The 27,632-nt window shown below is 45.9% G+C and overlaps 1 protein-coding gene across 6 annotated transcripts in view; it reads left to right on the plus strand.

Moving 5' to 3' along the window:
* The first annotated feature begins 230 nt into the window (after nucleotides 1-230).
* Nucleotides 231-27,632, plus strand: part of AUTS2 (activator of transcription and developmental regulator AUTS2) — an 805,512-nt gene continuing 778,110 nt past the window's right edge. For 3 of the 6 annotated variants that reach the window (XM_071448243.1, XM_071448247.1, XM_071448246.1), the window contains exon 1: nucleotides 233-790. In XM_071448243.1, coding sequence (XP_071304344.1) covers nucleotides 500-790 — 291 coding nt within the window. In that variant the 5' untranslated portion in view covers nucleotides 233-499. Of the gene's footprint in view, nucleotides 791-27,632 lie in introns of all 6 variants that reach the window. The other 3 variants (XM_071448245.1, XM_071448249.1, XM_071448244.1) reach the window with 2 other exon arrangements.

The raw sequence follows: 27,632 nt of genomic DNA on the forward strand, positions 1-27,632 counted from the left end.
AATTTTGTGCAAGGAAATACTCTCAGCTCCCTCCTTCCAGCGGGTCTCCTTTCTTTATTTTTTCCCCCCTTCTTCTCAACCTTTTTTCCTCTCTTTCGAAGATCCTCGCCCTCCCAGCCCCTTGATCAAAGCATTCCGCTATTCTGATTTATTGCCTGCTTGGTGAGGCTTTTTTTTTTTTTCCTTTCTCTCCGTGGCTTTTTTTTTTTTTTTTTTTTTTTTTTTTTTTTTTTTTTTTTTACAAAGGCGACCTGAGATCAGCCATTACTTTCCTTGGCTCGCTTATAGGAATCTCTTACATTTGGTGCTTGCTGCTGGTGGTGGTGGAACCGCACTCGGATTCTTTCATCCCCCCCACCCCCTTGCTGTCCTCCCCTCCCTCCCTTTCTCCTTCCCTCTCTCCCTCCCTCCCTCCCCCGTTATTCCGCCGGGGGAGCCGGATTTGTGGCTGCGGTGGGGCGGGGGGGGACGAGAGCGAGAGGGAGAGCCGGCGAGAGACATGGATGGCCCGGCGCGATGCAACGGGCTTCGGAAGAAGCGGCGATCGCGGTCCCAGCGCGACCGGGAGCGGCGAGCCAAAGGCGGGCGGCGCGGCTGTGCCGCCGGCGGGGCCGCCGGCCCCGGGGCCGCCGCGCTCTCCTCCTCGGGCTCGGAGAAGGAAGACAATGGGCCCCCGCCGCCGTCCCGGCCGCGGCCCCCCCGGAGGAAGCGGCGGGAGTCCTCCTCGGCCGAAGAGGACATTATCGACGGTTTCGCGATGTCCAGCTTCGTCACTTTCGAGGCGCTGGAGGTAGGAGCGGCGGCGCTTTGTGTGCGCCTCATTGTGTGGGGGCAGCGGCGGGGGAGCCCCCGCGGCGCCCCCCGGACACCCCCCCCACCCCTGACCCCGGTCCCCGGGCCGGCCCGCCGGGGGTGCCCGCGGGGGCGGTCCCGCCGCCCCCTCCCCGTCCCCGGGGTGCCCCGCTGCCCTCCCTTCTCCCTCCTGCCGCCGACACCTGCAGCCCGGCGCGCCGCTCCCGGCGGGCGGCGGGGCCGGGGCCATCCCCCCGCGCGGGCAGCGGGGAGTTGTGCGCGGTCCCCCGGCGGCGCTTCCCTTCCCCTCCCACGGATCAAACTTTTCTCGCGCCGCCGTGGCCCGGCGGGGCCGCCCACTCGTGTCCGCGGGGCCGCGCGTGTTTCTCGGGGCAGTGGCGGTGCCGCTGCGGGCGGGGGGCGCCCGGCCTGCCGCGCTCCCTGCCGGCGTGTCACGAGTGGGCCCCGCGCTGGGCGGCTCGAGTCATCCCCCAGCGCGAACCGAGGGGCTGGGAGAGCCCAGGCCGGGCCGGGCGGAGGGAGGCGAAGCCCCGCGGGGCTTCCCGGGCGTCGCTTCCCTGCGCCCGGCCCGGCCTCGCCTCTCCGTGCTCCCTCCGCTCAGCCACTCGCGAGCGTGGAACCGCTGTCAGCCCAGCCTGGGTCGTGGCGGTGATGCTGCCATGGAAGGGGAGCTCCAGCCTGTGTGCTTGAAGGGCTTTGTTGTTTGCAAGTTCTGATCGGGAGAAGTTTGCTGTGGTGAAAAGCAGATTTATTTGGGTTTACGTGCACTGGAGGCACAACTGAAACGATGATGAACTGTCAAAATAAATGTGGAGGTGAAGCTGATTGTTTAACAAAAAAAAAAAAAATCTGTGTAGGTTTTAAGATGTTTAAATATTTAGCCAGGAATACTGAGTGGATTTTCAGGATTTTGTTTGTTTTATTTTGTTTCTTGTTTTGTAGCCAGATTTTGTCCTTGGTTACACCTGTATCCATCCACACTATGCCTCCAACAGAACTTACTCTGGTGTAATTAAGGGAGGATTTGTTCACTCCAACAAACCTCCACATGGTTGGTGTTAGACTCGTGTAGGCAAAAAGGAACAAATGTTGAGGTAATGTCCAGATTCAATTTATCCACCATTTCTCACCTGGTGAGCCTGCTATACGTGCCCTGCTCAAACCAGAGGGACCAAAAGTGTGAATATGTGTTTATTGGCAGGAGAGAAATTTGTATGCTTTTGTTTCTGACAAAATTCTGCTTTTCCTCAAACAAAGCCCTAGTTTGTGTCATTAAGCATTTTTATGGGAATAAGGACTTGAGAATTTGGCTGTAGTCCTTTTTGGAGAGGAAGCGAAGAGCAAGTTTAGAACTTGGTAGGGCATTTTAGAAAATGTCTTTATTCTGTTTCACTTCTTATTTGTTTATTTTCTACTTGAAAATAATTGCTGTGCTCTCTTTGCCAAGCCAAGCATGGCTACTGCTTGCATCCTCTCATAATCCTGTATCACTAAAAAGGAGCACAGATACATTACCCAGTTCTGCCAGCTAATATCACATTCAGATAAAACAATAGCTTGCACACTGAGACTTGACATACTTTTAATGTTCATGTGATAGGTGGCACGTTTTGACCTAACGATTTCATGCTGCGTTAAGAAATAATGTCACAAAATCGTTGTTAGGTGCTTTTTCCTGCAGCTCCGTATGCACGTTGAGAAACTTGTTTCTGAAGATCAGAGGGAGATGAAGGTGTCTTAAGGCACAAGCCCAGTGTGGCAGAAATTGCTCTGTGTGTTGCATGCAGCAGCCTGAAGTTTTTATTATGACTCTGGTGTTGGTGAGGAGGTTGTGAGTGGCTGGTGGTGTGAGATACCTCAGCCTTGGTGAGATGTTTAGGTGTTAATGTGTTTGAGTTGAGTCAAGAAGCTTTGGGTGCTGTGGAGAGGTGTCCTGGTGTTAGTACACGTCATGCTGTGGGTCTGCCCCCAGCTCATTGGAGGCCATGGAGATTTTCCCCAGGTTTCAGAAGACACTTGTGCCCAGAATGTAGATGAGACATTCTGAGCCCCTGCCTTGGGCTTGAACTTCAGCCTTTTCTTGGGCTGAGCACAGCTGAAAGGGTGCAGAGACAGTGTTTTGTCTGCTTGGTGTGAAGACCTGTGAGAAGGAAAGTGCAGAACATTTCACCCACTGGAGGATCTAAGCCATGGTTCAGAAGAGGGGACACAGGTGGATGGTGGCTCATGCAGGAGGGGACAGCCACCCTGCAGGGACAAGGCTGAGCTCTGCTTCTGGGGACAACCTTGCAGCTGTAGGGGTGTGAGGTGTCACCCCAGGACCTTCTTATGTATCAAGTTGCAAAAAGAGGAGCAAGAACTTCCACACAGCTTGACTTCACCTTTTACTAAATTGGCTTTTACTTTTTACCCTTTACTAAATGACTTTTACTAAATGCTTTTGCTTTTTGTTGGGGTGGGTGACTGAAAAAGCCCAACCTGTGCAAAATACCAGGTTGTGTGAAGCTTGTGGATGGCAAAGGGACACAGGTGCTGTGCAAGAACACAGATCCCATGCCACTGTAACTTCAGGAGGAGTCATCTAATCTGTTATGGTTATGTTGATAAAAGTTCCCATCCCTTGAAGCAAAACTTTAACCAGCTCCCACTCTGGGAACTGCTTATCTGTCCAGGTGTCAGTAGCCTTGTCATACTTCTCAAGTGTAAATTGTTTGGTGTTGAAATAGAGGCCATCTGCTCCTGGTTATCTGTCTCTGCATTTATGGCACCCTGTACCTTGATGTCTCTAATGTTTGTGTGGGGAATACACAGGAAGAGGGAGTTAAATGAAGACAGTGGGATCTCACTGTGGATTTTTTCCTTCTTGGAGTGACAGCTGAGCAATTCCAGTGTCATTGCAGATGTGGCCCGACTGATCCTTGCCTGGCCTTGCAAGACTTCAATGTAGCTGTGTGCAAAAGGGGCCTGTGCCCTACACTGGGGAGCATTTTGGAGCCTTGACCTTCAGAAAGCAACCCTTGATGTGTAGTAAAGCAGCTGAGATGTGGTCCTACAATTGGTCACCAGATTGTCCCGTGAGTGGCCTTGCTGGACTGACAGCAGCGAGCCCTGTGGTTCACTCCAGAGCAGTCCCTCACACGCTGCTGCCCTGAGCTCCCCAAATGGCCAGCCTGGAAAAGCAGGAAGGCACAGACCCTCTGTACCTGTGTCAGTGTGCCCAGTGTGACCTGTGGCTTTTCCCAGCTTGCAGGAGCCTGTGCTGCCCTGCTGGTGTGTTTGTTAGCAGCAATAATAGCATGAGGTTCTCCAAACCCAGGTGGGCATTTTAGACACCAGCTTGACAGGGAAAGGTCATTTCTCAGACTGTGATAAATCAATCCATTGGAGTGACTTTCTCCATGATGTGCCCTGGCAGTGCTGGCAAGGAGGCTTCTGCAGAGCTCTCTGGTGAGGTGAGATTTCAGGCAGATGTTTGTCTCCCTCCTACCCCCTGGTGCAAAGGTGTCCAGGCAGCAGACTGACGTGACATGGCTGTTGACGTGCCGTGGTGAGGATGGTTTGCTGTGATGAGAAAGGAAATCTGACCTGAATGTTAAGATGGCTTAAAGCCTGGGAAGTACTTGATGTTTCCTGAGTCAGCTCTGGCCATCCCTATGGAGTAAGCAGTTGGTTTCAGGTTTTCTGAACACTGAGTAAGGTAATGAGTTTTTTCTGCGGATGTTTGTTTAGCTTCAACTCAGGCAGCTCATCTGACAAGCCTGAAATGGGACACAGATATTTATAAAGCCCAGATAGGAGTGGGGTGGGAAGCGGGGGACTCGCATTTAAATGGGGATTCTTGTTTCATAAAACTGTCACAATTTCTCAGTGTGCATTTGCTGAGCTAATTTCTGTTCAGCACACAGGCATTAGTCTGTTTTGAGACCGTGCTAAATTATCGTCAGGTAAAGCCCAATATAATTAATTACAAATGAGAAATGCTGACAAATATTTGTCAAGGAGCTGTTTAATGAGCTTCAAATTCTGTGTCAGATGATTCCATCCACCTAGTGTAAATAATTTTTAAGCAATTGTTCCATGGTGTTTGTGTGGTTTAGGCAGATGTTAGCTGCAGCACTTTTAAAAGTTGCAGAGATAGCATGAGACTAGGTGGAGTAAAGCTTAACAGCTGATCTGGGCTTTAAAATAGAGACACTACAGAAACAAAATGTGCAAGTAGCAGGAGGGTTTTGAAGGTCCTGTGGTCTCAGTTGTGTGTCTGTGTGCACTGACAGTGTGGCTCTGTGTATGCATCTGAATGCAGGAATTTGCTTTAATAACTGGTGTGTGATACCCATCTCTAGGCATGGCCCACTGAAAATAGAAATAGCTTGGCTGTGTGACAGCAGAAGCTTTGAGCTGGACACCAGAATGGCTTGGCTAGCTGTGTGCTTTTCCTCCCCAAATCATTCTCTTCTCACCAATCTTCTAGCTGGCCTGATTAGCCTGTTTGCTTAAATTCTTTGAGATTTCAAGCAGGTTTGTTCTGCCTTGTCTCTATCCCTTCATATTTCAAAAGGAATTTGATCTTCCTGCCTTACCACAGCAGCATCATAACATCAGATGTTTGTTTAGTGCTGTCAGCAAATCTTGGTGGCCCTTCTTGTGTTTATTGACTGCTTAGATGCTTAGGTGTTTGTCCCAGTCTCTGTTTGCACATGCAAGTCTGCAGATTTACACCAGCAGAGAAAAGAATGAAGATATCTGGGGATGAGGAGAGGCATTAAGTTTTGTGTGACACTGGGATATCATACGAAGCGATGCATTTATTATTTTCACTGTGTATTTAGAGGAAACAGTAAACTGACCTGAGATTAAATTTTGAGATAACCTTGACAGAGCAGCTGACTATCTTGATGAAAACCTCAGTGACCAGACCTGAAAAAGCAGCAACTCAGACTGAAAGTGGGACTGAAAACAGCAGGATGCATATTCCACAAAAGGAATGTCTAGGGTGAGGTTTGAAACAGATGTGGCTGTCATTTGGGTACCTGAATACTTTAAAGATACTTTTAAATTATTTTGAAAAGCCTGGTACCTTTCTGGGAGGCAAGGCACGCCTAACTCCAGCTGATTTCAGTAGCTGGTGGAGAGCTGAAGCTGTCTCTTCGGGCATATAATGACCAAGGATTGAGATTGTTGCATAAATATTCTTTTAAGCTCCTGAAGGTAACCATGTAATGAAGGTGGGGATTTTTGCCATTCCCATAGGTGGTAGTAGGAGGCACAATGGCCTTGAGTTGAAGAAGGAAGAGTTTAAACTATAAGGACAAGTTCTTTTAGATGAATGTGATTCAATTAATCTCCACTAGCACCGCTCTTTAAGATTAGCACTAACGAGAAATTCGCTGCACATCAAGACAAAAGACACCCTTATCCTCCCTTATCTTGGCATCTTTTTTTTCCTGCTATTTGGGGGAGTAAGGAAGCCCTTTCTGATTAAATACCTGGGGCTTTTGCTGGCACTGAGGGAGTGTAAAGTCCAGGGCAGTGGTGGAGTCGCCATCCCTGGAGAGAGTTAAAAGAAGTGTAGATGTGGCACTTGGACACATGGTTAGCAGTGGGGCTGGCTGTGCTGAGTTAATGCTTGGACTCTCTGATCTTTGAGGCCTTTTCCAACCTAAACAGTTATATGATTCTATGATTTATAAAATAAGGGTAAAGGATCAGGAACTTGGAAGGAAAATGATCATTAGGGAAAGGCAAGAAAAATCATCAGAAAGACATCAAGGGTCTGAGTAATTGAAAGATTGACTTACAACACTGAGATCAATACAGAAATAGCAGGGACTGTATGGGAACACAGAGAGCCAGAGGGGGATGTTGTTACCAAAAGTGGAAGTTTCAGGAAAGATCCATTGCTGTGGACAAAAATGTTCCTTGGTGAGAGCCCTGCTGTCAGTTCCAAGGGGAGACACTCAACCAAATCTGTCCCTACTTAAGGAGTCATTAATCCTGGTAACTTCAGCTGGGAGAAAGGCAGAAAGATTCCTCTCTCACTGAAGATCATCCCCTCCTTCCCCTAGCTCTGCTACTCTTGTTTTTTGGGGTTTTTCTGAACACCTATCAGTTTGACTGGGACACCCTACCACATTACACTGGGGGTCTGACCTGCAGCATTGTAATTATCTGCAGCTAAATTAGAAGTTTAATCTTTGTTCTGAGCAACAATAAGTTGAGTCAGATAGGTTTTAAAAATAGCCCAAGCTCAAGTTTAGTGAAGTCTCAAATGCAATTAATAAAAAGGTAATGGAGTTAGGAAGTTGCAGGCTGAAATGTGGAAATGTTTAACTCTCAGTTTTCCTGCACTTGAACTGCACTGTTGCCTTGGTTCTGCAAGAGAGAATTGCTTCCAACATTTCTCTGTCTTTTTGTACATCATCCTTATAATTTATCAGTTCAGTATCTTGTGTTCTTGTTGGGGTTTGGCTCTGTATGTGCCACAAATTACCAGCTGCGTGCATTTTTTTGTATAGTCGGTTTGTTGTCATTTTGACTCAATGCCAAGCCATGGTGAAGACCACTTCAGAACATCACAGTCCTCTAAACTCCTTTGTTGTAGAATGGATATGAAAATCCACTTTGTAAGTAATGAGGAATGGCTAATGCAGGTAGGGATTTGTTTTGCTGTAACAGCAGAACGTGCAGTGGCAATTTGTCAGATCCCCAGCTCAGCTCTGCTGTGCTGTTTGCCTTTAAATAGTGTGTTACCTTAATGTCTTGAGATTTTTCTCCTTGTATCTTGGCAACACTGCTGCTGAAGTTCACACACCCATGTGGTGGAGAGAGAAGGTTTTAACCAAAAGGTTATGTCCTCAGTCTGGTAAATACTATAGCCAAGAGTTTTGGTTCTGTCATCCTCTGTGCAGCAGTGGTGGAATAAGTCAGCAAAAGAAGTGGATTATCCCTTGGCCCTGCACACACAATTCTGTTTGTAAGGTTCTACTCAGGAGGTTTAATTTGATCATGGTGCTCCATGTGGGTTTACTTGGTATTTGGTGTGCATCTCAGTCCTGCTGTTTTTACAATGTCCTGAGACAAAGGCATGGGAGGTGTGCAGAGGTGTGCTGATACCTGATGTGCCCAAGTTCTGGCTGGCTGAACTTCTGATTGTGTAATGCTGGCTGATGCACATATTCCTGATATGATTAATGCACCAGCTGCACACAGGAACAGTTACTCAGAGCCATGCAGGAGTTCAGCTCGGTGTTCTTTCCAGGAATGATCACCCTTTAATCTGTCTCACATGTGTTTGCCAGCTTCCTAAAGTGGAAGCTGCTTCTCCTCTACAATTTGTGCTCTTATAAATTGTCTCTTTTCATACTTTTATTTGGTACCAAAGGAGACTTAATGGTTTGTGAATAAAACTACTGTCAACCTATCCTCCCCATCCAGACACAAGCTTGGACTTGTCCTTTGCTGGATGAGCTCATGGAAAGAGGCAAACACTTTCAGCCTTTGGGACAAGCCCTGTACTGAGCATCATTTGTGTGAAGCCACCTGGAGCAGGTTTGTGGGTGGTGCAGGATGACAGTGAACACCAGAAGCAGACAGAGGTGGGCACCAGGAGGTTCTAGGTTAGATTAACATTTGGGTGGTTGAAATTCTGAAGAGGTATTTGTGTGTTGTGGAGTAATGCTAACAGTTGTATCAGACTTTAAAACATGTTGTACACTCCCATGAAATTAAGTAGTCAGATCCAGACCAAATTAATGGAAGTTTGTGAGCAGCCTTTTTCTGTCACAGGCTGACTGCGAGAGGAGCAGTGTTTTAGAGGAGAGTGTGTGACACTGATAATACCTGGTGCAGGTACCTGCTTGCTTGTCAGTGGAATCCAGAGCCACTGTTGCCTGTTGCAGGTATGGGTTACCATGTCCCAGGAGACCCATCCTTGGGGACCCAGGTTGCTCTAGAGTGTCCTACAGCTGCTCCTAACTCACCTTCCTGGTGTAGTAAAGGCATTTTAATTCCTTTGCCTGTGAAGTGGGACCAGTGAGACAGAAATTGTTGCCACTGACTTTTCCAGGACCACACTTGGGTGGCTCTTGGGTACAGGACAGCAAGGTACGAAACCTGTGTGGTGAAACTTCTCCCTCCTGGCAATCCTGACAGCCTGTGTTTTGTTGTTTGCACACCATTTCCTATTTCTGAGACTGAGATGAGTTACAAACATGGTGATAATTGCTCTTGGCACTGATTTTTGTTTATTTTCTCTCTGGAAGTCCTAAGTGACTGAAGACCTTTCAGTCTGATAATCTGTTTAATTTTTTTGTCTTTATGAGACATCTACTGCTGCAGAAGGTGGGAATAGAGGATAGGTGGCTGAAGGACCTGGCTCCTTGCTTACATGGATGATGGGAATGGTGGAGGGGTGGCCAAAGAACCTGACTTGTAGCCAGGAATGTGGCTTTGGTCTTCACGTGGCTCCTGATGATTTCTGTCACCTTGCTCTTGTCTCCTGCACATCCAGGTGTTTAGCACCACGTGCCTCCAGAGGGTCCCATCAGTGTCTTCCAGGGGTCCTCCAGAGCCTGGGATCTGTTGCCCAGGGGAAGGAGCTGGGAGATGCAGCTGCTGCAAGGGCCGGGTAACACACGCGCTCCAGCTTGCTCCAGATAGATGGGCATGGCTGGCATGGGCTGGCATCCATCAGAGAGGGCACTGCTGGGGGGCTGAGGCACTGAAAGGAGTTTTGACCTCCGAGGGGTCTGTGTGGTGAGAAGGCAAGGAAGAAGTGCTGCTGTTGGGGACGATTTATGTTGTGACTCTGTTGGTGTTGTGGGGTTTAATGCATGTCAAGGGCACTTTGACCTTTGAATGGAATCTTTTGGTGTGAATTTGTGTCTTTTCTCCTCTCTTTTCTCCCCTTAAAGAAAATTCAAAATAAATACTGAAAATCAAAACCATCTGTTTTGAGAGGACAAATTGCCTCTCTTAATTTTATGGGATTTGGATATTACTGAACGATTAGAAGTCCTACTAATTTTTACTGTCTGGCTATTGTGCTTGTAGGCAGTGACTCTGCTAGCATTAGTCATTTTAACTATGGAAAAAAAAATAAAAATGCAATTAATGTAGCTCAACAGCTGAGTCTGCTGGACTTTTAAAAAAGAGGGAAAAAAAGTAAATTTTAATGAGTTCTGGGATCATAAAGATACATCTGGTGGATGGATTAGCCAAATTTTCAACCTCAGAATGTGTATTGAAAAACTCTGTGAATTATCTAGCTACAAAAGAGGATTTTTGCATGTTTATAAGGCCTCAGTGCAATCTCCTTATATTTGCCTAATGACAAACAGACATCTCAGAACACACTGGGCTGAAACAGCTCCCTAAGCTGAGAGTATTTGTATTGGGATGCTGCTACTAGTAAATATTAGAGAATCCATTAAATGTAGGGGGGGAAATATTTTGGTATTGGATGAAAGAAAAGAGAAGGAAGGGAATGGAGTGGGGTAGAGAAGAGAGGGAGAACTGCAATTTGAAATGAACATGATGTGTGGGCTAAGATATTGTGCCTCCACTGCTGAACCAGAAAATTTATAACAACTGTTTGTCATGTGTATGTATTTATAGCCATTCACATAATGAAGAAGTTTCATGAGGTTGTAATAACATATCAAGATGGATGTAATTAAAACAGAAGCAAATTGACACCTCTAGATTAAAGGCAAACTCTAAACTAATACACCTGTATGCTGTCACTTATGTATTAGTTGTCTGGGGCAGTCTGCCAGATATGCAAATAAAAAGACATTGGCAAATTTCCTTGGATGTGTGGTTATGAAAAACCCAACTATTCAATCATTTACCTAGCCCTGCTCAGGTTTGCAGCAAGGGTAGAATTTAAGAATTTGGTGTCACCATGGTTTGTGATGGGCAGAGGGTTAAAGGCTGCGGGGTGAGGGGAACGGAGCAAGGAGAAGTGCAGGGCAGGGGGCTGTGCAGCTGGGGAATAATGTTCTTTACAGTGGGACCCTTCCCTCAGCAAAGAGGTGGCAGCTGCTCCATTTCAGATCTGCCCTGACTCTTGAAGCTCCAGGGCACTGAAGAGTCCTTGACATTGACACTCTGTAGCTTTTGAGCACAGTTCAATGCTTTTTGAAAACTGCCCTGTAACAACAGGCTTTGCTTCTGTCATGCTGCAGGTGCAAACTTCTAAAATTTATCCTTTTGCACCAATTCAGATCTGATGGAAATCGTTACTAGGTCTTTGAAATGGCTATAAAGTTGCTTAGGAATTTTACCTAAGAGTATTTTTCAACTTGTTTCAATTTGCAGAAGCCTAAAACATTTCCAGTGGAGTTGTGGACATCCATTTCAGCCTGTGGTCAATAGATCTGCTCTCCTAATTAACGCTCAGGCTGCAAACTGCTGATGTCAAATAGGCTGGTGGTATGGAGCAGGAAGGGAATTATTTGCCTTGTTAGTTCCAGGGCTGTGAATGGAAATGCCAGCCTTGCTTTTGGGGAATTCACACCCCAGATAACCTGCATTCCTCTCAGTGCCTGGGGACACGAACAAGTCTTCATGTGGCTTGTGAGTAACCCTGTGGCTGGTGATGAGGGTCTTCTGCTAAACCCTGATGTCTGTGCCTCCAGCTCCTCCTCCCTGAGTGGGAAAAGTGCTATCTTTTGTGGGTTCCTCAGATGGTTGCTTAGATATGTAAAACTAGTTATAAGTGGGTTGATACTACGGGAGCTCTGGAGAGTTCAATGAAACCTGAAATTCTGGAACTCAGTTTTGAATTTAAGCTTGAAGTTTTTTGTCCCAGCTGGGGATAAACCACAAGAAAATCCCATTATGGTCTGGAATTGTGCAGAGTGGGGGCTGCTAAATGCACCAATTTCCAGGGAGCTGATGGCATAAAAACTCCAATTGGCATGTTTTGTTAGACTTCTGAATTAAAGAGACTCCTTTTTTAGTGCATCTGGACATTAAGGATCACTCATACAAGGTACATGGCTTCAAAGTGATTTCAAATGGTAGGATTTTTTGTCTTCAATATTTCAACAACTTTTCTTCCACCTTTAATCTTTCATGAGCCAAAGCTTCAAAAGATAATTAGTAAAACATGCTTTTATCTGCATTTATCTCAAAACATGATTAATTTTTTAACTGCAATTATAGCAATCATTTCAAGTTTACTTTATATTAATGAGTAAAGGATTTTTTTGAGAGAGCATGAGCCTAAATATGACTATATTGGCTGAGTTGAAAGGTGCATTTATGAGTGTGCTTTTGTTTTCATTGCTAGGGATTGGATTTCCGGTTCCAGGAAGTAATATTTCACATGGATTAAAGTCTTTGAAATGCTTTTGCCCAGATTCACTAGATCATTTTGAGGAGCTGACAATGATAAGACCTGGATCATGCACTTTCCAGGACCTGGCTACTGAACACCCAGTTCCATGTTTCCCTTCTGTTGGTGATTTTTGCTCCATGCTGTGCATGTGTTCCTTTGCTTGTTGCCCTTGGCATTGAAATGTAAGATATTTGATGCAGACAGTTTGTTGTTAATGAATTAGCAATGAACTTGTAAGCTTTCATCCTTACCATTCCTGTCTTTGTTATAGGCAGCTTAAGAATTTTTTATTACTATTTTCACTTCTAGGAGAAGGAGAAGTATGTTCATGTCTGTTCCTGTCTTTATTGCTGCTACTAATACATGCAGAACTGTCCAACTGGTGTCCTGCAGCCTGGATCCTGCCTGTAGGGCCTGAGTGTGGCCCCAGAGCCCCATAAAAACTATGGCACTGGCACAGAGATATCCCAAACCAGGCACCCATTGCAGAGCCTTCAAAAGCAATGAACCACTGCAGAGGACTGCTGGAAAGAACACAATTAAACCCCCATTTCACTAGAGTACAGCTTTTGCACAGTTTTATCCTGTGAAGGCTGCTCCTCAGCTCTGGCTCCTGCTTCTCCATCAACTGGAGGCAGAGATTTTGGGTTGGAGCTGCAGTTTCACAGCTCTGTGCCTCCTAAGGAAGCAGGCAGAGAGCAGCCCTGGGGCTGCTGGAGGTGATGCTGCTGGCATGGCCCCAGCCACCACAGGCAGCAAGGTGAACAGAGCAGGCTTCTGAAACTGCCCTCACAAGGGCAAGGACAAGAGAGGTTCTGTGGGTCTTCTTGTTTTTTGGGGTTTTTTGTTGGTTTTTTTCCCCTTGTTTCCCTTTATTTAGGGCCTGGTCCTGGATGTCAGAGAGGATTTGGAGTAAGCAAGCACAGCCTCAGTTCATGTCTGATTTTAGCTTCTAAACTGGGAGTGCAGCTCCCCTGCCCTGTGGTCCCTGGGGAGGTGGATGGGCTGTGGCTGCAGCAGTGAATTGGGCAGCTGCATAGGAGAGCACACGAGTGTATAATCAGATTTCTGAGAAACCCAGGTCTCTAAGTCCCTTGAATGGGCAGCTTTGCTGTGAATGGCCTCGTGAGGTCTGCTATGGCTGCTCTCTTTGTTTGGTACTCTAACAAAAAATTGCTCTGGTGTCCTTGTTGGCATATTTTTACATCTGTTATCCATATTTTCGATTTGTTCTGGCTGCAGTCTTATTTTGTTTTGCAAAATCTACCTGGGATTGGGACAGAGATATATGTTTGCTAAGGCAGATTTGGAAATTGCGTTGTTGAAATACAGCCCATATGGGCCATTGTAAAATGGTTACTGCAGCATATAATTGCCTTCACAATGATGTGCTTTGTCATTTTCCTTCCATCTTCAAAGAGGCGCTCCTGTAGTCTGCTGACAGCAATGGTGGTATTAGAAAACATATGGATTTGTAAAGGCATTAAACTGTCTTTAGTTCAAGGATTAGATTACAGTGTTAGAGTGTGGGTCACCACATTTTCATGAGGATAGGCTGCACTGCAGTGTCTTGGTGTATGTTGCAGGTTAGTGTTTATTTATTGAAAATATCTGATGTAAGATCCTTTCAAATGCTTGGGGAAGGAGGTGTCTCATGCATGGTATGAGCTGCAGCTCTGTCTAAGGGCCATGGCCACACCTCACCCTGCATCGTGTTGGTCGGGGCTCACCATCCACACTGACAAATTATCTCATCAGGAAACGCCACTTGCAATGGCAACATGGAAAAATACACAGAATGTAAACCCCACAACACTGGCTTTGAAAATTTAAGTGGGTTTTTTTTTTTGTAAGTCCTCCATGCTGGGCTGCTACTCTGAACATTTTGTGTATTTGTTTTGTGTTCATTTTACACTGCACAGCTCCACACATTTTGGAGCGCAGGGCAATCTGTTCAGCTTTTACCTCTTTTTCTGTCTTCACAGTTTGAGGTGTGGCTTTTCTGGGGTGGTTGGAGGTCTGCAGTGGCTCTGTCAGCCAGGGCCTGTGCAGCATTCTCATCATGGGATGCCCATGGCATGGACATGGCACATGTCCCCAGCCTGGAGTGGTGCTCATGCTCCTACACCATCTAAAGGGGAAAGCTAGAGAGTGGAAGGGATAATACACATAAAGAAGATCCTTCTATTTTAGTTTTATTACTGTTTTTGTGTTACTTTTTGCAGCCTGCTCAGTTCTGTGCTCTGCCTATCTGGGGCCCTGAGGCCAATGGGGGCGTTTTTCTCCCATGGCCACCTTCACCACGTGCACTTGCTGGTGTGTTTGGATTTGCACAGGTTGTTTCCAAAACAACTCTTTGATACCTCTTTTCCCTCCAACAAACACTCTTTTAATGAAGGTGCTGAGCCTGTCCTTCAGAGGCAGGGGCTGGTTTCTGTGCTGTCACAGCCATCCTTGGTAACCTTGGTGCAGTCACTCCCTCCCCACCGTGTGAGCAGCTGCTCTGGGCTTGTGCTGAGTAGGGATGGATTTGGGATTGGATCCATGTGTATCTCTGGGGACCTGAGATCCAAGCTGCAGATTTGGGTTTCTTGACTGAGAAGAGCAGGCATGTGGGGACAATGCTGATGTGTGAGGTAGGATTTAGTGTGAAGTCAAGATATGTGCTTAGGGATCACCTTGAGCTGGAGTGTTAGTTTTGCTGTAGCTGAGTTTTTCTGTCCACAAAATAGGTTTAATAATATTGTCCCTCTTCTGAGTTTGCCTGGCTACTTAATTAGCATCTGCAGGGTGCTGAACTAGTAAGTGGTTAACATAAAATATCTACATAATTTTACTGTAGGACAATAAAGCACCAGTGCCTGTACACATGTAGCAGGGACCTGCCTAGAACACTTATTTAAATAACTGAAAGCACTTTTTTTGTTGTCAACCACCTTTTAAAATAAAGCTATAATTTTGCCTTAAAATTGCTGACAACAGCCTTCATTAAGGAAATCTGATGTGAAGGGTAACACAAGGAAATTCTGATTAATGCTTTATCTTTCTTTATACTGTTACGATTATTAAGTGTGTAAAAGTTGGTGTTGCTCAGTTATGGCTTGCTTCAGTTTTAAATCACTTACAACATTATATATCCCAGCTGTGGTGGGTGCCATGGCTATTTATGGTAATATTTCTCCCTTAAATCCATTGCAGAATAGGGAAGAAACTCTCATTCTCCCTATAAGAAATGTTAAAGGATGTATTACTAACTCTGGCAGCTGTGATGGTGATAAGCAAATTAGTTCTGTCATTATTGCCAGGGTCTGCAGGTATAATATGTCATAAAACTGGTATATCTCTGGTACTAGCTGGCCTACAAAAATAAATAAATGCAGGATTTTTTAATCCTGGTGTAGCAAATTAAAGAGCAAAGCTGATTTCCCATAAGGTTTGTGTAAGGTGAACACAAAGTTCATGTATGTGGTGTGGTTTTGCAGCAAACAGTGCAGAAGGGAGAAAGAAAGAGTCTAGTGAGAAGCTCCCACTGATATCCCTAGGTTTTGCTGTGGGCCTTTGTGAGGGCGTTATTTAAGGACTTATTTATGCAGATGTTTAAATCAGAAAGTGTTTGAGTGTGTTAAAAACCATAGCACAGTGCACTTACAATGAGGGCATGCTGAACTGCAGTCAGGAGCAGGATATTACAAGGTGTGTACAGAAACACACCTTTAATATGAACCTCCCTAAGAGTGGCTTGTTTTTAAATAATTGTTTATTTTGAGGGGAAGCTTGGGAGAGTGGCTTGGGAGTTTTTTTTTTGTTTGGGGCCTTCATGAGATGGAATCTGGTGGGACAGCTCCTGGAACTAGAGGGCCAAGGCATGTTCCAAGCTCTGCCTTGTGATGCAGCTCAGCATCATCCTGTGGGATGCAGGAGTGGCCACGTGCTGGAGCATCCCTGGCTATGCTGGAAAAGCCCAGCAGAGCTTGCCTGGGGGCCACTGGTAACTGTGGGACTGAAATAACTCACTGGCATGAGCCTTTTGTTCCATCCCTTAGCTGGATGAGTTTGGATTCAAGCACAGTTTTGGACACAGCATCAGGAGTCTCTGCTGTATGGGATTGAATTTTATCCCTCCCTAAGAGAAATGGTGAACTTTGCAGCTTGGCTTGCACAAGTCCTGGTGGTGTCAAGTCATCAAGATTTCCCTGGCAAGTGGCATTCCTTCTGCAGGGTGCTTCCTCCTCTCCCTGGGCACACACCTTCCCATCCCACCACATATTGCTGCTTTCTCCAGAAGCAGCTAAACAGGTGGCAAGATTCAAATCACCACTCTCTGAATGGAATTTGCTCTCCACAATAGCTCACCAGAGGCCTGTTTTGTTACAGAACATTGATTAAATAAATATTCCTATGCATACAAAAGAGTAGAAATCTGCTACAACACTCTGTAGTTATTTTTCCATTAATGGCAAGGAGCTCTCTCTAATTTTCCTGCCCCTTTCAATCTGTTTCCCTGTCTCCCTCCCTTCCCATCACTACTAATGCCTTGAAGTGCATGAGTAACATACAAAGGGCTCACAATCCCTCTGCTTCAGATCTGCAAACGCTGTGGCTCCAGCTCACTGTGCTTTGGGAAATCCCCCTGGCCTGTGCAGGGCAGAACTGAGTGCTCCATGCATGTGGTTTTGTTTAACTTGGTATTTCATGTTCAGTATCAGCATTCCTTGAGCTAACTGGCCTCCATTAATTTATATAGCAGCAGTTAAAAATACAATTTTGCAATACCAGCATTTTGCATAGTATTGACAACTGGGGCAGAATATTTGACTTCTGAACATTCTTTTTTTCTTCTGTACCCTTCTGTGCCCCCTGATTTTTAAAACCTTTGAGGCAGAAGTTACTGCTCTGTGGTTTGTGCTGATGGAAGTGTGTTTATGTTTTGGAAGAAAAGCACCTCATACTCAGAGCCTGGCAGCCAAAGGCAGCTCCACTGCAAGCAGCTGATCTGATTTGGTATAAAATGGTGGCATCTGAAAATAAATATAGGGTAAAGGATTTGTAAATACAGACTAAAGGAGGGAAAATAGCTTGACTAGTTTTAAGTTCAGTAGATATTTGTCTCAAAAAAGAACTTCTGATTGAACAAATGTCTCACTGCAATAAATGTGGACTATAAGGAAATACCATGGATTTACTTTGGCTCTGCATTGATGTGATAGAGATAAAAATCCAACCCAAAGAGAGTAACTCAAATTTAGCTTTTTTTTCCCTGCAGGCAATGATATCTATTACTTTGGAAAAAACTGGAGTCAGCATTTCTATATCATCATTTTTCTTAAACAAACTTAGAGCAGTTAAATCACAGAGCTGTTACTCTAGAGAAGTAAATTGTGAAATACATTTTTTAAAGTTTAAAGACCATAAATGAAGCCTCCTTTCATTATATGAGTTTGTCTTAAAATACTTGTCACAGTTGGTTAGATTTAGGACCTGGAAGTCTAGGGATCTTTAGCTCTAGCATCTTTAGGGCTGGAGAGGTACCTGTGTGGATAAAGCTGATCGTCTGGCATTCTGTCAGGGACAGCCCTTTCCCCTGTGCCTGAGCTGTGTTGGGAGTGCCATGGTGGAGATCAGCAGTGAGCACACTCAGCTGTCCCCAGGGACAGAGAGCTTTGCTGGCTGGGGCGAGGAAGGACTGGCTGTGGCAGAAACCCTGTGCCTGTCTGCTCTTGCTTACCCTGGGCAGTTAGTTGGAAGTGACACTAACCTGAGTTTAATTCTACTTTTACATTACAACGACATGCCAGCTGTTCCCTGGATTCTTCCGTGACACTGCAATGTAATTATTTTTTGTTATCTTCCAAGATGTAATTTTATGTCGGTGTGCTTTCCCACTAACCCTTTGGCACAGAAAATGTACAGCTAATTCATTTTCCTGGGAACATGAAGAAGCAAGGGAGAAAATCTCAAATTGTAGGGCCAAGGGGCTGTGCTGGAGGCAGCAGAGGAGGGATGTGCAGGGAGGAAAGGCCCTGTCTCAGATGGAGCCTGAAAGCCACTGGGATGTGTGCAGTGATTAATGGTGTCATTGCTTTTTAGCTTCATCAAAAGGTTTCAGTGTAAGAGTTTCTAAGGAATGCTGATATTCACAGGAACCTATCAAAGGGTACAGAAGATATCAAATGAGCAAGCAGGAATGGGAGTTAATTACTGAACAGTGATTACTCTGATATAACCAATTATTGGATCATTAAGTGTTTATTACCTTTTTTATGCTCCTTTCCCTCATAAGTGCCGTTTTGTCCTCATAGTATTAAAAAAGGGGTGGATCTAACACATAAGAGCCTTTTCTGAACCTAGCAGGTATTGAGAGGCCATCTCACCCCAACACCTGGCATACACTGCTTTCCCTTGCTTGGCAGCTTTGGGGTCAGGTGCTATGATCCCTATTTAAAGGCCAGATTATCTCACTGCTAGGAGGGGCTGGAGGGAGCACAGCAGCAGGAGCAGGGCACACAACAGCAGCAGGTATTTATTGTATTTGTGAGGTGCCACAATGAAGGAAGGAATGATGAATCTGACTCCATCTTTTCAGAAGGCTAATTTATTATTTTATGATACCATATTATATTAAAGAATGCTATACTATACTATAGAATACAGAAAGGATACTGACAGAATGCTAAAAAGATAACAATGAAAACTCCTGACTCTCTCCAGAGTCCTGACACAGCTTGGCCCTGCTTGGCCAAAGAGTGAAAACAACTCCCAGCAGAATGCAATGGAACAATCACCTGTGGGTAAACAATCTCCAAACACATTCCACATGAGCACAACACAGGAGAAGCAAATGAGATCAGAATTGTTTTCCTTTTCTCTGAGGCTTCTCAGCTTCCCAGGAGAAGAATCCTGGGTGAGGGGATTTTTCAGAGGATGTGAATGCCTCAAGCAGGTTCACTGCCCTTCCATGTGGGGTTGTGTTTGTTCCTTCTGCTCTAGCTGGAAGTGGTTGGTGGCTTTTGTGTCCCTCTGTCACCCAGAGGCCCTTTCTGGGGCTCCCTGGCCCTAAGGACAGAGTGCCATGGCCTTCAGTTTCCTTGTGCTTGGAGCATCTCTCCCTCTCCAGTCCCTAAGCCTCTCTTAAGAAAGAAGTTTCCATTGCAAGGCTGAGATGATGCTGTTTGAAAGCAAGACATAAGCCCTGCACTGGACATCTGCAAAGTGAAAAATAACATTTTTCAAGCTGATTGCAGTTATTTTGGGTGACATTTGAGGGTTTAAAATGTTAAAGCAATTTTTTAAAATACAGCTATTTGTGACTTTTTTTTTTTTTTGTTGATGATCCTTAAATGTTGAGTTGTTTAAGCTTCATATCTCCAGAGAAGTATGGGTCAGGGGAAAAGAAATAAAAACCCAAACCTTTTTTTCTGTCAGCAGAGCATTTCTTGGCAGTGGCCTTTCCTGGTCTGTGTGTGCAGGGGCTGGGAGGGGTCTCCATGGACCTTGTGCCCTTGGTGGGTGTTTGGGGGCAGGTGGAGACATGTGGAGGTTCCTCCCCATCCTGGTGTGTCACAAGCCCCCAGCAGTGGGTTGTGTCTGTGCTGTGGGCAGAGCAGAGCTGGGGAGGCAGCCAGGGTGTGTGAGCATCAGCAGATCTGCTCAATAAGGAAAATTCTGTTCCTGAGGTGTGTCAGGAACCTCAGCTACCACCACCACCACCTCTCAGCAGCCACGTTGGTTCCATCCAGTGTCCTCTGTGCTTGCAGAGGAAGTTCTCAGGAACCAAATTTTTCTGTTCCAAATTTCACCCTTTACTTGTGAATTTAGCTTAATCATTTTCATGATCTCCTTAGGGGATTGTTAGTTTTTTATTAATACCTCCCTTTGCCAAGTTGGAAGTTTGAACCGTTTCTGAGCTAAGTTTTCAGTGAATCTTTTTTTATTCATCTATTCTTTTTACCTTTTTCTTTTCTAGCATAATCTTACCTGGACCTTCCCTCACAAATGGGATTTTCAGGTTTTATCTCTGACACTCAAGCCCCCATGAAAGTTGGTGGTGAAGGTCAGGGAATGCACAGCAGAGATTGAAACCAGGAAGCTGTTTGCCACTTTGTGTTATTACTGTAGGGAAAAAAGAGGAAGCTCTGTTAAATTGCAGTCCCTGTGCTCCTGGGAGTATAAATTACTGTCTTCTCTGCACTGCTGTGTCAAATCAGTTATGTGGCAGCTGGGACTTTGCCCTTTTTGGAAAGATGCTTTCTCCTCCTGATGGATTTTTCTGTAATCCTTCAAAGGAGAACTTTATTCTGGGTTCATTTCCCTATTTTTCTTAAAAAAAAATTAGAGCAGGTTTACTTTGCAGAGAAAACATTATGCAGGTCACAGCTTCCTCCTGTGCATGAAGATGATTTTGTCCCTGCAGTCAGGACTTGGCAGCGATGCTTAAGGATGTGCTGCTCACAGGAGCCCACAATCCCACACAGGCATCTGTCCTAAACACCATCACTGAATATCCAGCAGCAAACTGCTTCCTCCAGCAGGGAACCACAGCTGTGAAGGTCCCTTTGACCTGCTGCAGTCACAGCTGGGGCTTGCAGCCTGGTTTGGGGGGTGCTGTGCCCTGGTGACTCTGAGATGCACAGCCAGGGCTCACGGTGCTCTGCTCACAGGCATGGCTCTGATTACCCCTCTTTGACAGCCTCTGTGCAAAATAGTAATAATAATAATAATTGTAATGAAACGTCCCTCAGGATTTCCTCTTAATAACTGAACACACAGCAGCTGCTGTAAACTGTCTTGGTGGTGTCAGAGCCTCTGTGAGAAAGGCGAAGGGCAGGCGAGGATCCCGGGAACGCGGTGCAAACAAGGCACCCTGTGTTTGAGATCATCTCTGCAGGAACCTATTGTGGTTCCAGGGCCACGGGAGATGAGCCAGTCTCCAGGACTGCTACAAATGTTATATTCCAGTGAAAGGTCAGCCAGAAACAAGGTCAAAACAAGCGTGGTACACAGAGCAAACGGCGGAGCTGCGAGGCGCAGCTAAAGGTTAATGTGAAGGGCTATTGGCATTAGTGCAGCGTGTGGTCAGCTCGCTGAGGAGCAGGGGCTGGAGCAGGAGATAATGAGGAGGGTTTACTCTAATTCTATTAGAATGTATAATTAACTGGCATAATTGATAGCAATTTTCCCTGTGTGTCTGTGGGTGTGTGTACGTGTATGTAAAGTGTCATTTTTGGCTTTTGTGTTGTTGCACCATTGCCTTGAGCTGATGGAAAGCCTCCCTGGGGCTTGGGCTCACTGTCTTGCTCAGCTCATGGATGCAGAGGGGGAGCAGTGTTTCCAAGAGCCTTTTTTACATCTGCCCCTGGATTTAGACATGGTATCTACGTGGTACCCTGGATAAGGCAGATCTGCTGCTGATAAAGGTCTGTAGTGCCAAGAGCTTGGATGAAGCTTGTGTTTGAAGAGGGACTAAGGGACAGGTCAGCCCTGTTTCTTTCTGGGTTGTTTGTACCTTTTATTTTCAATATCCCTGTGAAAACAGAGCTTGAAGTGAATTTTGCTTTTGTGCTCATCTTTTGTACAGGATAAAGTTCACTCTTTGTTACTATGCAGAGACATAAGCAAACTCATGTTTCAGATGCACTGGGGATTTTAGTTTTCCTGGTGCACAAAGATGACAAACCATTGTGGATTCCTTGGCCCCTTCTCTAGAGAGAGCAGAGAATAAATAAGCTCCCAAATCAACACAAACCCAGGGTCCTGACCTGGTGATGTTTGGGATTTTGTTGGGTTGTGAACAGGTGGGGAAACCTCTGCTTTGGCATTGCTGCTGGATGCCAGGAAGTAACCTATGAAAAATGAAAAATTAGGCTTTACCCACATGGTTGATGTTGTTGGGTTGCAGGAAGCTTTGTTTTACCTACTGTTACACCCTGCATGCAGTATGAAAACATCAAAGGAGGAAATTTAGGGTTGATTTTGTGGTGGATTTTCTTTTTTTTTAAGTGTTGAATGATTTATCTGGATGGCTGTTTAGCCTGTCCACTTTCTTGATTTTGCAGGGTACAGTTGAGGGCAGACATTACTATGTGGTTATTTTTCTTTCTTTCAGTATCTGGCAATACATATTTTTCAAATGTAAATGCAAATAGCCCTCTTCTCCATTCTTAATCCCTTGGGATGGGAAACCTAAAGGCCATATTCTTCCTTGAGAGAGGGATTTACCCTTCCAGCTACATTAAATGTTAGCTGGAAACATGTGGCTAACGGCTCCCAAATACTAAGCTGAGACTCTTCCCTTGAGGTTCTGGTTTATTTGGAAATTTAATTTGTAATTTTCTTTTTTCTTTCAAAGGTTATGCAACTCTTTAAGCCTCTGATTTTAGGTCACTCTGCCTTTTATAGCCAGATCCACCTCATCAGTGAGAAGGCTCCCTGAGGACTGCAAAATACTCAGGCTTAGTGTTATCCAGGAAAAATGTGTATAATAGTTGTATTACAAAGCAGTAGGTAATGCAACCCCGGTCTGTCAGCCTGATGAGCACAATGTGAATGGTGGTGTGGTACAGTTGCATGCACTTAAAGCCCTTTTTGACAAAATAATGCTAATTGTCCTGGGCTGAGTGATGCCAGGGACTTACCAGTACTGATAGAGGGAGCCAGGAGAAGTCAGGTGGAGAAATCAGGGAGATTGGCTCTCATGTGGAGTTTCAGTGTCTGAGGCACTGCTAAATCTAGCAAAGGATTAATACCAAAATAATCCTGCTTGTCCAGGAACTGGTGACAACACGGAGGTTTGAGATCAGTGTGAGATGCTTTAGAAGGAATACAGTAGTAAATTCACAAGTCACCAGAGATAGAAACCAATTGCTTTTCATCCTACATCACATCTGAGCTTTTCCACGGTTTGTTTCCTGCTCCAGTGATATGAGACCCCTTTCCACTTCAAGTCTAGCATCATTTTAGTGCTGGCTTTCCCCAGAACCCAGAAAAATACTCCAAATCCAGCAAAAATTCCCATATTGCCCAGAATCAATTCCTCTAACTATGTGAGGAGTTTCATCCTGGTTCTGGGTGGTCTGTACCATTCTCTAGTGCCATCAGGATTCTGGCTGCAGAAGTTCCATTGAAATGGGAACAGAAATAAGGTGGCACTTGGCAGGCTAGAGGTGTTGTGAGTTTTTTGGGTTTTTTCTAAGCACTGGTGAGTGCTTAATATCCAGCTCTCATTAACCTGTTGCCATGACATGTGAGTGATGGAAAACCTCACGGGTATTTTTGCTGTTTTTTCCCTGTGTTGTGGGGAGCCCTGTGGAGATGCTGTGGTGTTCTGCACTGTGTTGGGTGTCCTGAGCTGGGCCAGAGATGTGGAGCTGCCACAGCTTCTGCTCATGGCCTTGTCCAGGGCTGTGTCCCGGGCTGCTCCTGACACCCCTGCCCAGCCTGTCTTGTCTCTCTCCAGCCCCACTGCTCATGTGAGCAGTACTGGAGTTTTCTAAGGACTTTGCAAGATGCTGAGCAGAAAATACATAATACCTGGGGACAGGGCTTCTTTTCCAAAGCCTCTTTCCCTGATTTATCCTTGAGTGCTGTGAATTGGTCCATGCCTCCTGTTAGACTGTGTCCATGAGCCAGGAATGTTTGGATTTTGGGTAAACCCGTGGCTTCAGTGGTGCTGGTTTTCTGGTGCTGCATAAAACATCAGCAGCACTGAATTTTTTGCACATGCACTGCACCCCTTGCATGTGCAAAATTACCCAGAGCAGGGTCCCTTGTGCTCCCCCAGCTCAGCAAGAGGACCCAGCAGGTGCCTGAGGAAGGGACTGGGATCACAAACACTTGGGACATCTCCATGGTGGGATGCTGGACACGTGGTGGTGAGGGCACCTGCAGTGCTGAAAGGATCCACTCAGCTTCAGTTCCTCTCCAGCACTGAAGAGCTTGCTTTCCCAAAAAGCACTTACGTTTTTAAGTCATTTATTTTCTGTGGCACTGAGTCATTAAACATTTCTGCCAGTGTTTTGTTGTTTTTACTCTGTGTAGGAGCAGAGGGAATTTATTCAGTGTCTCAGGCCGGTAATGCAGGGGCTGAGGAGGTGCTTGACTGCCTGACTCGGCAGGCAGAGGCAGGGATGTTGCTGTCTGTGACATCTTTCTAGTGAAGTGGCATGTCAAGATCTGAGATCCTTTTCCACTTAGTGTACAAGAGCATTAGAACAAAAGGAAACAGAAAACAGCCCTGCATCACAAAAGAAACCAAAGCAAAACCCCTCCGGCTAAAGTATATTTTTAATGGTATGTATGAGCAATTTCAGAGAGAAATTGAATGAAACACTTTACCTGAGTGTTGATGGATCTGCTGGGGTCAGAGGAATTCTGCTGGTTTACACCAGTCTTGTATGTGATCCTCCTTTTTTTTTTCTTTGTTTTGTGTGGTTTATTTCCCATTCCAACTGTGTTCACAACAGATGGTGATTATTATGTTTGTTCAGATCAATGAATATTAAAAAAAAAAAAGGCAAGACAAAAAATAAGAAAATGCCCTTCAACTCAATAGAGTCACCCGGGGTTCAGCTGTAGCCTCTGGGTTTTCATTTGGACAATGTTAAGTTATAGTAACTTAAATGGAATTTTTATGAGCAATTGTTTTGCCATGAAACAGGATCTCCCATGGCAGTGACCCAGGCAGATATCTGCCCTCTGGGTGTGCCAGCCAGCTCTTGGAGAAGCCCTGCTCTGGTGGGGCACACTGCTGAGGTGAAGATGGTGCTCCACTGGCAGGTGCCTTTGGGGCTGGATGGACCTGCTCCTCACCTTGCTCTCCTGGAAAAGACACAAAGCAAGTATTTTAGCAACATGAGAGGTTTAAAAGCACATAAAAATAAATCCTTTGAGACAGAATGCAAATTAATCTGCTGATGTCAATGGGAGTACCAGGAATGAATGACTGGGGGTGGAGGAGATGGCTGTGGGTGGCTGTAGGAAGAGGAGAGCTGCACCTCCACCTACACACAGGTGGAAATGCTACTCTCCAGCATTTCCTCCTGCACTGTTCACTCTTGGGCTTTGCTGTGTTTCCTTTACTCTCTGGTTTTACCTCAGCAAGGCCTCCTGTGGTGGAATCCACCCCTGGGTGTGAGGACACACAGACATTCTCTGCCCTCAGTGTTTTTCCCAGCAGTGTGGAGCACTGCCAGTCTCAGGAGTGAGGATTCCTTTGGGCACATGGAAGCTTTGCTGTAAAGGCTAAAGCACAGTCCTGTGTGGTGTTTGAGAGATGAAGGAGGTATTAGTGGCCAGCCCTGCTCCCTGCATTCACAGACAGGATCTGTGCTGCCCTCACTGCTGTGTGATCAGACCCTTCCTGTCCCTGTCCCCAAGGTGAGCTGACAGCCCCGTGGGGTGTGGAGCTGCTGCATCCCCGTGAGCACTGCTGAGTGCTCAGCCTCTGTGCTGCCTGCTTGGTAAAGGGGCCCTACAGGAAGGGGAGGCTCTAGGAGTGCTTAAAATTGAAGGGATCTAAGGACTAACAATAATAAATGTAACAAATCACTTTTATATGGGCTGGATGAAAGCACAAATTGATGTCTGGGCTCTTCCCTGCTGCGATTTTGAAGGGATTCCCCAGCTCTAAACAGGGAGTCCCCAGGTGAGGGAGGCAGAGGGAGAGGATGGTGCCTTTGGCAGAGGAGGTGATTTGAGAGGGATGGAGGGTGCTGCCAGCCCTGGGTGAGCTGGGCTGGCTGCACAGCAGGGCTGTGAGTGCTGGAGTGGAGCCCCAGCCCATGTCTCACTCAGCTCCCAGCCTCTTCACCCAGATGTTCCATGCAGGTGGTTCCATGTGTAGTTTGCTCACAGGGAGCTCAGGCAGGATCTCTCCTGAGATTGTGGGGTTTTTATTTGGATGTTTTTATCAAATCTGACTGCAATGGCCTGTTCAGACAGCAGAGCCATTTCCTGCTGTCTCTGGAAGAGGCTGCAGGCTGTCTCCTGCTGTGGACAGCCTGATTTGTCCTCTGCTGGGCACTAAAGATGAATATTCTTTTAATTCTAGTACAGAGGAGCAGAACTAAAGAGACTAAATGTGTTGGGAGAAGGGGGGAATGAGGAGCTGAATGAGGCCAAACATTACTGATGTGCTGTTTAGGTTTTTTTTTTCCCTTCTGTTTCGTACTTACCTGATTTGTAGAAAATTTGTGATTTTGTCCTGCACATACAGGATGGGCTCAGTGCAAATGGCTGCTCAGAGCACAAGGCACAAAGTCCCTGTTCTGTTAACAGTGCTTGTTAACTAACTGATGTTTTTAAAAGTGTATGTAGGATTGCATTCTGTACGCAGGCTGTGTGTGGCAGGCGAGTTTTAACCTCCCTGGAGGTGTGCAGGACTGGGGGCAGGTCCAGGTGACCCTGGGCTGGGACTTTCCCTGCACTGGGACCTCCATGCTCAGCTCCCAGGGCTTGCTGGGTGCAGCCTGAGCCCAGAGCTGGTGCTGGCACTCTGTGAGCACCAAACCCTCACCCAGCAGTGCATCGCTGTGGGGTTTGCTGATGGATGCAGCCCATGTTTCACATTCTCCCTTGCCTCAATTAGCTGAACCTTTGCCTTGGCTGCAGAGCCATTATCAGAGCATTAATCTCAGAGCTGTGGGAATCCCCCAGAGCTGGGAGGGCTCTAGGAGAGAAACAAACAGCTGTGTGTTTACCAACCCCTGCCTTTTTGTTTGGAGAGTCAAGTTCAGGTACTGGAGCCATGTGAGAACTGTAGTTAGTTCCCTGCATTCCCACTGAGCATTGACTTGGTTCAATATTCACAATAGCACATTTTGTACCAGCACTGGCATTTATCTTTACATATTTGGAAATTACTGGATCTGAGGTTAAAACAATCTGTTCTCCTGTGGAAGCCGTAGAGTTGTATTGAAATAGAATATCTCACCTTCAGTGGTGTGGTATTTCATAATACATGCCCCCATTGTGTGTTCAATGAGAAAGCACTGTAATAAAACATGTCCAGATTGTTCTTGCTATTTTATGCCCTGTAACATTCTACTATTTACATCATCTACCAAAAGACCCAAACCTGAGTGGGGCAGTGTGAAAGATGGTGGGGTTGTGCAGGCAGAGTTCTGCACTGGCAGCAGCATGGCTGGGAAGGAGGTCAGAAGATAAACCTTGCACAAGGACAGTCATTCTGTCAGAACCCTTCCTCTGGCTTTCCAGGGAGAATAGTCCCAGGGGAGAGCAGGGGCTGGAGCATTCCCAGGTGAAGATCTGTGAGATTTGTGCTTCCAGAGCCCAAATTCAGATACAGCCATTTCACAAGTAAAAACAGGTGGTGCTGTGGACTGGGTCCCCAGTGAGTAATGGTCTGTGTCACAGTGGAACCTTGGTGTCCCTTTAATTGGTGGCCTTTGTTCAGAAAGGGCCTGGGACACAGTAGAGAGCAGGAGCAGGTTTTGCAGGGACAGGACTGGAGCTAAGAAGA

This window comes from Agelaius tricolor, unplaced genomic scaffold (genome assembly GCF_023055355.1).
Source record: "Agelaius tricolor isolate 1412-34295 unplaced genomic scaffold, bAgeTri1.0.p SCAF_25, whole genome shotgun sequence".
Taxonomy (NCBI): Eukaryota; Metazoa; Chordata; class Aves; order Passeriformes; family Icteridae; genus Agelaius; species Agelaius tricolor.